Source organism: Panthera tigris, chromosome C1 (assembly GCF_018350195.1).
Source record: "Panthera tigris isolate Pti1 chromosome C1, P.tigris_Pti1_mat1.1, whole genome shotgun sequence".
NCBI classification, from domain to species: Eukaryota; Metazoa; Chordata; class Mammalia; order Carnivora; family Felidae; genus Panthera; species Panthera tigris.
In genome coordinates this window covers 164,599,844-164,612,814 of record NC_056667.1, presented here as the reverse complement: position 1 = coordinate 164,612,814, position 12,971 = coordinate 164,599,844, and the positions used below count along the sequence as shown (strand labels likewise).

Here is a 12,971-nt window from a genome sequence, read left to right as displayed (position 1 = left end):
ACCTGAGCCGAAATCAAGAGTCAGACGTTTAACTGACTGAGCCACCCATACTCTTCTTTCTCTAGTCCCCCATCCTCAACCAATCCATCAGGAAGTACTGTAGATTCAACTTCCAGCATATCTGTCTTACCTTCATTGCCTTTCTGTCAACCCAGACCGTCCTCTTACCTTGCCTCAATCATTGAAATTTCCTAATTGGTTTATCATATTCCAATCCTGTATCATCTTGCACAAAGTTCTTAATTTTTTAAAAAAATGGTTTTAAACTTTTTAGTATAAAATACTTTAAACATTTAGATGTAAATAGGCCCTTAAGGTTTATAAAATCTTAACACTGTACTATTTTGCTTCACAGTTTTGTTTGTTTGTTTTTTTAAAGAAAGAAACCTATTGGTAGAGTTGAAGCTTCCTCCATACCTCTCCCTGATGCCATTTCCTCCCTTCCTCCCCAGAGGTAACCACTTACATAAATTTAGAGTTTATTATTCCCATTATGCTTTATACTTTTGATACGTATTTGGATTCATACATAGTGTTTAGTATTGTTTTTAAATATTAGTAGTATTGTATAGATGATATCAGATTATAGGTTATATGTTTTACTTAACATTTTTGATATTTGTTTATGTTAATACAAGTAGCTTTAGTTTATTCATTAAAATTGTTGTACAGTATGTTATCAGAACAAGAGATCATAATTTGTTTATTTTTCTATTGACCGATATTGAAATGGTTTTTAATTTAGTTTTTTCATAATTGATCCGATAGTCTACATTTGTATATCTCTCTTCTGTACTTGTGCAAAAGTATCTCTAAACATATGCCAAGGAGTAAAATATGGGCCCTTAGGGCCTTTCTAACTTTTCTGTTTTACATAGTTGCATTACAATCTTTTATTTATTTGTTTATTTATTTATTTATTTATTTATTTATTTATTTATGAATCTTAAAAAAATAATCTGATCACTCAAAAAAACAATTATGGATCACCTACAATATGCCAGTATGAAGCAGTCAATAGGAGAGTCCAAATGTCTGCTGTCTTAGATCTTATGTACTACTGGACGGAAAACAAGTAAGATGATTTCAGTGAATGCTAAGTGCTGGATAATGAGTCATATCCTTCTGCTTCAAGATCTTCAATCATATTCCACTGCGTTTAGGGTTAATGTAATAACTTCTTTCCAAGCCTGTAAGACTTGGCACCATCTGACCCTTGCCTTCCTCCTCCTTTCTCTTTGGGGCTCCCTGTGCTTTTGCCACACTGACCTTGGAGTTTGGGGAACTTACTAAGCATTTTCCTGCGTCAGGACTTTTCACTTGCCTTGTTCTAGCTTCCTGTTAAGTTCTTCCCAGTTTTCTTTGACTGGCTAACTCTTACTCCTGATGCAAGCCACAGGTTACTTGTCCTGGTTTCAGGTAGACCTTTCTTGATCCCCATAGAAATAGGTGCCTCCTATTAAGTCTTTCTCATGGCATTCTGCTCTTTTCCTAGTATTACTTACTGCAGTATATGGTGATACATTTAAATGTCATCTGTCTCACCTGCATTACATTACGTTACAAGTTCTGTGAAGGCAGGGATGGTGCCTCCTTTGCTTCCTGCTGTATCTCCTAGCTCACAGCTTGACACAGAATGGGTCCTTGGTGAATTTTTTATTTTAATTAATTAATTTATTTATTAATTTATTTATTAATTTATTTATTTATTTATTTATTTTTAAGTTTATTTATTTAAATTCAAGTGTAGTGTTGGTTTCAGCGATTCATCACTTACATACAACACCCAGTGCTCATCCCAACAAATGCCCACCACCCATTTAGCCCATCCCCCCACCCACTACCCCTCTAAGCAACCCTCAGTCTGTTCTCTGTATTTAAGGGTTTCTTATGGTTTTTCCTCCCTATCTGTTTTTATATTATTTTCCCTTCACTTCCCCTATGTTTCATCTGTTGTATTTCTTAAATTTCATATATGAGTAAAATCATATATTTGTCTTTCTCTGACTGATGTATTTCACTTAGCATAATACACTCTAGTTCCATCCAAGTTGTTACAGATTGCAAGATTTCATTCTTTTCGTTCGCTGAGTTATATTCCCTTGTGTATATATACAACACCTTCTTTATTCATTCTTAATTCATTTGGGCTCTTTTCATAGTTTGGCTGTTGTTGATAGTATTGCTATAAACACTGGGGTGCATGTGCACCTTCAAATAAGCTTTTTTGTATCCTTTAGATAAATACCTAGTAGTGCCATTGCTGGGTCATAATCTTGGTGAATTAAAAAAAAATTAATACAAATTTAGTGTTTTTCTGAAAGTTTGGTTGCAGGCTCATTTTGAGCAGGTGATTTGATTTTGTTTGGGTTTTGATTTCCCTCTCTCCTTCAGGGCTCTTTCTTTCCTAAGGGTTTAGGTTAGCCTACATGAGTCCCAGACCAGAACCAGGCCTTATTATGGATTTTAAAGGCTCTGTCCTTGTGATACTGAAGATAACACAGACCTCATCAGAAAGCTAACAATGTTTGGTCTTGAGGCTATCACTCTGTCCACAGCTAGTCTCCCTTGGCTCTTAGGCAGGTGAAATTCATAGCTCTAGATGGTGGTAGACAGCAGGGCTTTTTTGTATTTTAAGCCTCTTTTAAGAAAGAATATTGAGGTCATTGGGAGAAGCTTCATTTCACTCAGGCCCTTGCTTGAGGCATTGAGCCTGGATCTAGTTTATCATCTTCCTTGGAACATTTTTAGTCCCTATTACCTTTTCAGGAGCCAGTCTCTTTTCTCTTTCTCTCTCTCTCTCTCTCCCCTCCCTCCCTCCCTCCCTCCTTCCTTCCTTCCTTCCTTCCTTCCTTCCTTCCTTCCTTCCTTCTCTGTCTTTCTTATCATTGAAAGTAGGTTGAAGGTGTTATGACATTTCACACCCAAATACTGTAGTATGTATATCCTAATAAAAGAATATTCTCAGGGTGCCTGGGTGTCTCAGTCAGTTGGGAGTCCTACTTGGCTCAGGTCATGATCTCATGGCTCATGAGTTCGAGCCCTGCATCAGGCTCTGTGCTGACGGCTCAGAGTCTGGAGCCTGCTTCAGATTCTGTGTCTCCCTCTCTCTCTGCTCCTTCCCCATTAGTCCTCTGTCTCTCTGTCTCTCAAAAATAAATAAACATTAAAAAAAAGAACATTCTCCTACAAAATTATAATAACCACTATCACACCTATGAAAGTTTATGTTAATAGAATGATATTACCTAATATAATGTCCATGTTCAACTTTCTCTGTCATCCCCCTTAAAAATTGCATAACAATTTTCAATGAAGGATCGCACATTAGATTTTGAGTTTCTTAAGTCTTCTTTAAACCAGTACAGCTCCCATGGCCCTATTTATTTTTATTTAAAAATTTTTTTGTCTCTCACGATATTGACATTTTTGAAGGGTTCAGGTCAGGCTTCTGATAGAATGACTAATAATCTGTATTTTTAAAAATTTTACTTTTTCCTGAATGATCAGATTTATGTTACACATTTGACAAGAACACAACATGTTTTTGATGATATTGTGTCCTCATCACATTGCATCCCATCAGGAGGCACATGACATTATTTTGTCTCATTAGTGGTAATGCTAAGTTTGCTTACTTGTTTAAGGTGATCTCCACTAGACATTTTCATGATAAAGATATCTTTTTCTCTTTGAATTTAATAGGGAATCTTTGGGGTGGCAGTCTGAGACTATGTGAATATTCTGTTTAACAACAACCTTTTACCTGGTGGTATTAACATCGGTTGGTGATCCTTGTATATGTTATTATATTGGTAGTTGCAAAATAGATATTATATGATTTACCACTCCTTCTACACGCACGCATGCGCGTGCACACACACACACACACACACATATATGTATTATTATTATTATTTTTTTTTTTGGTAGAGAGAGAGAGAACACAAGCAGGAGAGAGGGGCAGAGGGAGAAAGAGAGAGCCTGACACAGGGCTTGATCCCAAGACACTGGGATCATGACCTGAGCTGAAAACAAGAGTCAGATGCTCAACTGACTGAGCTGCCCACGTGCCCCTACTTCTACATTTTTTAAGCTGACATGCTATAAAGAAGCCTGGTTTTTTTTGTTCGTTTGTTTTAATATTTTAAAAGTATCATTATGGGCTCATAGGTTCTTTTTTCATAGGACATTTTGACCAGAAGTAAAGTGGTGCTTTTCTGCATATTTTTCAAAGTGGCTAATATATATTTATTATGTATTTTTCTTATATGATACTTCATAATCCGTTGTCTATGTTAAATAAAATATTTTAATAAATACCACAGTATAGAGTTCCATTAAAAACACTTGCCCCTTCACCAACTTTGAGATGTTGTTGTAGTCAGGTTTAAAGCTTCTTTCTTCATTTACCATGGTTAACAACTACGGCCGTGATTTATTTTCATTTATGTTCTTTTGGTGACTTCAGCATGAAATTCAATCTGGTATTGTTATTAAAAATTCATTGGGTAAATTTTCTAGTGATAAAATATCATACACACAAATATACTTCTCTCCCTTTCTTCCTGATAACAATGCACATGCATTTAATGCCTTCTCTGTCTTATTTTAGGATCGAAGATTCAATGATGAAATTGATAAACTAACTGGATACAAGACAAAATCACTCTTGTGCATGCCTATCCGAAGCAGCGATGGTGAGATTATTGGTGTGGCCCAGGCGATAAATAAGATTCCTGAAGGTGCTCCATTTACAGAAGATGATGAAAAAGTAAGTTTTCATGCTTTTGTGACTTGTACTCTCCTTCTTGATCATCGATTGCTTTTCTCCCTGAAAAGGACAGGACTTGCATGAATAGCTGTTGGATTAACCCATTCATGGATCAAATAACTTTTCTTGTGATCTACAAAATGTAGCAGCAGTTTTGAATATTTCATAGAATGTGGTACATTGAATGTGGTACATAGAATGTGAAGCATTGCAAGCTTCAGTAGTATCCTTCCCTGGTCTTTATCTTACTTACACGTAAGCTTTTTTAATTGAGGGTCACATTGCCACCACATATGACCCAAGGGAAGATAGGGATGATGGGAAACAAAACTGTGTTTTGGAAACTTAGCACTTCCTCTTGTGTTTTCATAACTACTGCGAAGAATTGTTTTCTCAGTTCTTATATAAAAATCTCAATAAAATGAATGTTATTTAATTGTTATTCCAAATTGCTAATAAAAAGAACATTATTTTTGTCCCTGAAGAGCAGTTGACTTTGGTAGAAGTAATGTATTTTTGTTCTGAAATTTTTAAGTTTTTCACCAGTAGCTTATTCACCAGCTCATATTAAAAAGGAGACTCTTCAAAAAGCTGAAGTTCTTTTTGGCTTTGAAGCTCTTATTACCTTCGTATTGAATAGAATCTGGTGGAATATTTATAATATTTGTGGTAAAAGCAAACTTCAAATTAGTTTAAGTTTGATGACTGCCATACATGTATTTGATTAAAAAGACACTTTATATAATTTAGCCTTCAAGCTGGGAAGTTGCTATTTGCTAGTACTAATTAGTAATGCATTACATTAATGCAAATGTTCTGGTATAAAAGGCCAGCATAAAATATGATTATAAGGAGACAAGATTTTTAAGTGAAGAGAGTCCTTTACTGAGGTCATATCTGTAGTTGAATTTGAATAACCCATATCCCAGAAAAGGTTTATAAACCCTGAGAGTATGATAGGACCTCAGATAATTTCCTACGGATTCAGTGAAAAACTACAGTGTGGGGGCATTTGTGTTGGGACTGTAGGAAGCACAAAGATAAATCCCAAATATGTAATGCCATCCTGGAGCTGAACAAGGCAGAAAGCAAGATTATCAGTAAGATGATCTATAACATGCTTCTGGAAGAGGTGGCATTTGATCTGACCTCTCAAGAAAGCATAGGTTTTCATAAGACAGAGTCAGGTGAGAAGGTGAGGGCATTTAGGGATGTATAAAATGTAGCCTACCTCATTCACTAAGCAAATGTTTCCATGGAATGTACAGATAAAGCAAAAATGTTACTTTGTGCATTTGCACCAACGGTGACAGAATCTTATAATCATGTGCCTCTTATAAGGATTCAGACAAAAGGATTAGAGTTTTGTGTTTTTTCAAACATCCCACTACCTGCCCACAACATCTCCCAAACGGTTTAGCTTATGGATGGTATTCCTGCCTTCACTCTGCCTCCTTCACTTGAAAGGATCCTCTTGTATATTTCATTCTCATCTCTGATTGCACTTCTGTCAGATTTGTTTTCTGGACTTCTCTCAGTGGATTTATACTTACCTCCTAAGGCTTCATGAGCTCTGAATGATTTAGAGGGAAGGTCTGCCCAGGGCTTTGTCTTGAAGAGCATCCACGTTTAGCTCTACTGAGAATGAGGGCTGGGATGGAGTTCCAGCCCCGGTAAGGACAGTGCCCTGCTTTGGGTGAGACACTTAATCTTTGACTCTCAGTTCTCTCCTCTGTCAACTATACTATTCACCATTTACAGCATGAGAATTCAATAAGATCGTAAATAACAAATGCTTTGTAATATAAGAAACTAGGTAAATATAAAACATAAATTCTTATTTCTAAATTATCATTTTTCCAAGAACTTTAAATGTTCTTCTGTATTTGTCACTTATTCCCAGGCAACTTATCTCTTAGATTCAACCTCAACTGAATATTACATTTGCTCCATGTGTTAGGTTTTTATCCTTTGCAATTTTCCTATGTGTCCAGAATAGCATTTTATTTTTTAGTCTCTATAATTCCCTGATTTAAAAACCCTACATTAAAAAAAATTACAAAAGTTAAAGTTAAAAACCCTACTCTAGTCTTACTTCTTGGAAGAAGTCTTACCAGTTTGAGCAAGTTAATTATGTTCATACAGGTGACACTAGATGGAGAATATTTTATCTCAACTTGTGTGTCTGGATATTGTTCTTCCCTACAAGGATTCTATACATGAAAAAAGCAGAAAAAATCTATAAGTGATTAATGGGAAAGAACAAGATCTAGATACTTCTTTCAAATAAGAGAAGACATTGTGGCATAATGGCCGCAGATAGGCCTGGCAACAGCCTACCCTGGTTGAAACTCCAACTCCGCCATAGCCTGTGTAACCTTGGGCAAGTTGTTTTGCTTTTCTGTGCTCCAATTTCCTCCTCTAGGAAGAGAGATGATAATAATAATACTTATCTCATGAGGCTATAGAGGGATTTTATGAGAGAATACAGGGATAGAACTTGGAAGAGTGCTCAGCACATAGTAAGCCCTCATAAAAAAAATTAGCTCTTACTGACAACACATTAATACATGTGAGATACAGTCTGGTCTCAGTTAAAAATTTAGTTCCATATAAATTGTCTAGAAGTTTTTATTACGGATAGCCTATATGCCAGTTCCACTCTTGGAGTTACAACAATGAAATGAAGATCTACTTGTTTATAAATTCACATTTGTCTTGTGGGATTGTCAATGCACATACTATTTTACTTGGCACAAGTAAAAAAAAAAAAAGTCTTGGCACAAGACAATGCTTCTACTAATTTGTAGTCTACTTTTTAATGTAGAATTATTTCTTACATATATGTCCACATGTGAATGTAGTCTATATTTGCCATTTTTAGGGATTATGAGTTTTTTTTTTCTTTTTCTACATAGCATAGTTTGCTTAATTATTGTCCCATTACTGGAAATTTGGGTTGTTTCTGGTTTTTCACTAATTCAAATAGCTCCTGAATGAGCATCTTGAACAAATTACCTTTTTCTTCTGTGTTATTTCCTTGCGGTATATTCCAAAGACTGAAGTTACTGAGTCAAAGGGCAAGAAAAGTTTTATAGCTCTCATTCCAAGATACAGATACCTTTCAGGAATATTGAACCTATTTATAATAGTAGTAGCAAGCATATACCTTTTCTTGCAGAGCCTGGCCAACTTTGTGCAATTCACATTTTAAAACTCAAATTAGTTTTCTTTGGTCTGTTAGGCAGGCTTCAGACAACCTCCTCCCATATTCAGTGGTATAAACTTAGTTTCAGTATTGCCTGCAAGTAAGGAAACAAGGAAGCCCAGTGCTCAGTGCTGGGTAGGGGGCTCCTGATACGATAGCATTTGAGGCAGGTTCAAGTCTTTGCCCTGCTGCTTATTAGCTGAGTGACCTTCAGCAAGTTGCTCAATTTTTCTTGGCCTCAGAACCTCCATAATAGCGTTGTTGTGAAGGGTAAAATAGATTATTGGTGTAAAGCGCTTAAGGTAGCACTTACAGCAAATGAACTTCATGAAATCGCGTCATCTATTTCAAAGCCAAACAAATAATTTGAATCTATTTGTTATTTTATTTATACACATAACTGCTATGTCATTGTTCATATGGGTCGTGGTAAATTTGTTGCATATTTAGCCTAATATGATTTGTATCTCCTGATTTCTTAAAATGTCAACTTCTGGAGACTATCAGTTGTGTTGTGTTTGGTGTAATTCCAAACATTTTGCGATATGAGAATCAGTAAATTATTTGCCTGGGATAAATTGAAAATTAAATGTGGTATATTCATTTCTGGACTATTTATGTATTTAACATAATTGTGCATAGGATCATATTGTGTCTCTTGAAAATTCTATGCCTGTATTTCAATGGCTGTGTTGTATCATATTCATGGAAAAGGCTGGGAAGGTCATCAAGATCATTTCCCACCAACCTTGCCCTCATCCTCAGGAATCTTTACCTGACAGGTGGTCATCCAGACTCTGCCTAAAAACTTCCCTTTCAATGACTTTAAAATCATCATACTCTTTAAAGTGCTTGCATAATTAGCAATAATTTTATCAGCAGTGGTTAGAGTTTAAGTGAAATAATAGTCTACCATAAGAACATATTAATAATTTAAATTACATACTGACAAATTACTAGTTTGGTAATTCACGTTGGAAGTGCACACAAAGGCAGATCATACAAATGAGAGGATTGGAATTTCTTGGTTCACTTCATGGGTTTCTAGCAAATGTCCCTGTTTTTCAGTGATGTGTATAAGCCAGCTGATTTAAATGGTATCACTACACTCCTTGCATCTAATTAATTTATCACTTTGTTATTCTTGGGTGAGTAAAGAGAGGCATTATTTTGCAGAATAAAATAATGACAGTTGGATGGGAGCAAACATTGGTGATCTATCAATATGTAAGGGCAGGCCAGATGAAACCTGGGGTATGAAAATGAACATGGGCTCTTCTCTATCCTTCCCAGCTTGCCTATACTTGGTCCCCAAAGGAGCCATTCTTACTGCAATGTTGCATAAAGAATATGTCCATTGCATTTACTTTCCAACAGCTGACATATAAGCAGTTGTGGCTTGAAGTTCTTCGGCTAATCCCTACAGGGTTTCTTCAGCGTATGGTCACCTCTCTCCAACTCATGATTCAGAGTGTTCAGCTACCCTGCTGCTCTGCTTTGTGCCAGCATGTTCAGACACCCTGCAGAACTGGGATGCAGCCAACTGAACTTGGCTGCTGGGACTGGCCACATTCCAGGAATCCGTTATGGGTGATGCTGCCCTGCCAATTGGTGTTGAGGATGGTGCACAGATGATGCTAATGAGACTTGCAGAAGCTGGAGCTTTGTTACTTGCAACAGGCTTGAGCCTCACAGCCAAATAATGGGAAGGATTTGATAAGCTCTTGGCTTTACATTTTTTAGCTATTCTTGATTGTGCAAAGGCTAATGTTTAAGATCGTGGTGCGATGTCAAGGGTGCAAAAGGTAGTACAGTTCACTGTAGTGAGTAAGAGGGATGTTGAATACATTGTGCTGATAGGAGTGACAAACTGGGGGTCCCAGAAGAATGAATGCAGCTCACAGATGTGTGACTTGCATGGAATTTGACTGGATAAAATTGATTTTTTTTGGAAGTCCATAGACATGGCCGCAAGCTTTAGTTCTGCCGTAATAGCTAATCCCCAAACAACTAGTGAGTTTAATAAAATCGACTTAATGGAAGCAAGATGGACAGATTTTTTCTGTTGTCTTCTGAAGAGTTAGTTTCTACACAAAGGTACTTTTCAAAAAGTTAACATTTTTTTAAAATCTCCTGGTATACATGGCTAGTGGTATTGCAATTCTGCCAGGCGGGTTTATGTGTTTTCTATTAATGTTCTATTGTCTTTTGGACACTCAAATGCTAAACAAACAGTGAATTAACTAATTATAAGAAGTGGCCTTTGTGTTCTTACCTCATTTTGCCCCTTTTCTACCTATATTCCACTCCAGTTAAGTTAGATTTTCAAACCTGTTGCAATAAAATTATAGTTAAAAATCAGTGCCTAGCAAAAAGATTTTAGAATTCCTGGCAGATGGCTCATGATTTCAAGTTATATTTGATCAATAAGATTTCAGTCCTAGAAAAATTTAGATTAAATCTCATAATTTGTTGATTGCAATACTTTATCTACATTTAAACTGCCTAGTCATTGCACTATTTGCCTTTTAACAGCTATTACCCAGGTCCCATATGATCACTGTGAAACTACCAGAGCTTCAGAGACTCATTTGTTCATGTTCTAAGTGTTCCCTGGACTATATCTGACTGAGAGTTTCAGAAACAAGCAAGATCTGCATGAAAACCATTACCAACACAGTCCTTGTCAGAACTCAGGTTAAACTTCAGGGAATTTTTTCTGTTGGAGAAATATTGTTGTGGACTTCTGGCTCTATTCTCTGCCTCTTGCATAGGCAGTCTAACTTTGGGGTAAGAAGTCAGGTCTACCTGTTGGGGACCTGCTTAGGGGTTCGCATTCAATAGAAAATGGTCACTCTATTCCGGATTTGGCCTTGTGCTTTACTTATATTCATATCTAATTGCAAAAGGTCTCATCTTCCTAATACTTTTCTGAGGTTTAAGTCCTATTCTGACATCTCTGATTTAAGTAGGCACTACTCCAAAAGTGGTTATCATTTGTCTTTAATAGTGGTTCCTAATATTTTATAGTTTAACATTTTTTCAGATGTCCTCAATGATTGCAGTTGGATTTTGACTAACAATTAATTTAGAGAATATGCAGTGATCAGATTATCAGGAAGTAAAAAAAAAAATTAGTAATACAACAATTGACAAAATGAAGGACAGTGACTACATGGTGCATTTTGTATTTCAGATGCAAATAATGCTTGGCATGCTTGCAAATTTATAAGCCTCTTGCAAAAATTCTGATGTCTTCAGATGGCTGATAATCCCAGCATTTGTAATTTCTTACTTTCTTGGTTTCTCAATTTCTGAGAGTTACCAAGGAAATGGTACGTGCTTGGATGTGACATCCTTCTATGTCTTTCCATATACTTTGCAAAACATTGTAAGGTAGTTTGCATTTAGCAGGAACATGAAATAGCAGGGACACAAAATAAATGAACTAATTCAGAGGGCTATCACTGTTCCAATGCAGAATGGAGAGAATTTTGAGTGATCATTGATCCAAACATTATTCTTACCAGCTGAATAGTGTTCACCATGTGGAGGAACTATTCACTCATTCGCTACTTACTGAGTTTCTACTTAGTAGAACACTACTATGCTTGAGGCACTGTTCCCAGTACTGGGGTTAAACTGATGAATAAGACGGACAAAGATTTCTTCTCTCTCCAAGTTTAATTCTTGTGGTAGAGACAGACAATAAGCGAAATATATATGTAGGTATAATAATGTAGCTTTAAGTAGTGATTAGATGTATAATTCTTATGATTTAGATAATTCAACAATTTTTTCCTGTACCTTTTACTTACATGAGTATGCTTTGTTAAGTCTAGGTAATATCACAAGGGCTTATGATAAAATAATGGCTTTTAGTAGAGAGCAAGATTTCATCCAAAGCTCCTTCTCAAATAACTATGATAAATTGTGATGGACTCTTCAATTGAATCTATCTTTTTTCCTCTGAACTCCAGGTGTTCACATAAGGTGTGAGTTCCTCTAGGCTGCCTTAGGTGCTAACCTTGAAGTACACGGCACCGTTGTCTTTTTATTGTGCTCACCTCAAGTATCATTGTGCTGCATCTGCTCATGAGTATCAGACTGTAATCTTGTTATCAATCTACCATCACCTCAACTGGGGACATTAAGAGACTTGACAACCTTAAATCTGACCCCACCAGGCTGGAGATATATAGGGCTGGACGGACAAGACTCTAGGGGCATCTGGGAGGGAAAGGTCAGGGGTGAGAGGAGTTTAGTGCATTTTGATTTTCAGGGACCAGTACATCCATGGCTTCTACTAGCTGGCAGGACATGAAATACTCTTACTAGTCAAGCCACTTATAAAAGTGGAAAATGACAGAAAACTGTCTTATAAACTCTATCTCTGATTTATACATGGCTTGGACAAGGGAGGATGATATGCAATCACAGATCAGAAATAAATAAGCACTTGGTGGCAGGAAGAATGATTACTAAAGAACGAGAACAGGGTGTTGTGGATTCTTGTTCAGTGAAGATTTCAAATTAAGACAGATAACTGTCTTCTTTGAATAAGTATTCTAGTGTTATTGTCTGAATAAAACAGCAAGGTTTCTTCTTTTCACCTTAAGGCTGAAATACTTGAATTGGAATTTGAAAACTTAAATTCTTTTTTGAGTAAAAGTGAAATTTAGTTGAATTCCAAGTACATTAAGCATCTTGGTCTTTCTTGTTTTATTTTCCTTTCTTTTTATGAAAGATTCTTTTCATTTTTTTTAAGTAAAACTTTTTTATTTTTATTTATTTTTTCCACCATTTTATTTGTTTTTTAAAATTTACATCCAAGTTAGCATATAGTGCAATAATGATTTCAGGAGTGGATTTCTTAATGCCCCTTACCCATTTAGCCCATCCCCCCTCCCACAACCCCTCCAGTAGCTCTCTGTTCTCCATATTTAAGAGTCTCTTATGTTTTGTCCCCCTCCCTGTTTTTATATTATT

The 12,971-nt window shown here is 36.2% G+C and overlaps 1 protein-coding gene across 7 annotated transcripts in view; it reads left to right on the top strand.

Moving 5' to 3' along the window:
- PDE11A (phosphodiesterase 11A) overlaps positions 1–12,971 on the top strand; it is a 411,261-nt gene that overhangs the window by 86,963 nt on the left and 311,327 nt on the right. For 3 of the 7 annotated variants that reach the window (XM_042994780.1, XM_042994776.1, XM_042994774.1), the window contains 2 exons: positions 380–454; positions 4,616–4,774. In XM_042994780.1, the coding sequence (XP_042850714.1) occupies positions 4,679–4,774 (96 nt within the window). In that variant the 5' untranslated portion in view covers positions 380–454; positions 4,616–4,678. Of the gene's footprint in view, positions 1–355; positions 455–4,615; positions 4,775–12,971 lie in introns of all 7 variants that reach the window. The other 4 variants (XM_007083909.3, XM_042994778.1, XM_042994777.1 and 1 more) reach the window with 3 other exon arrangements.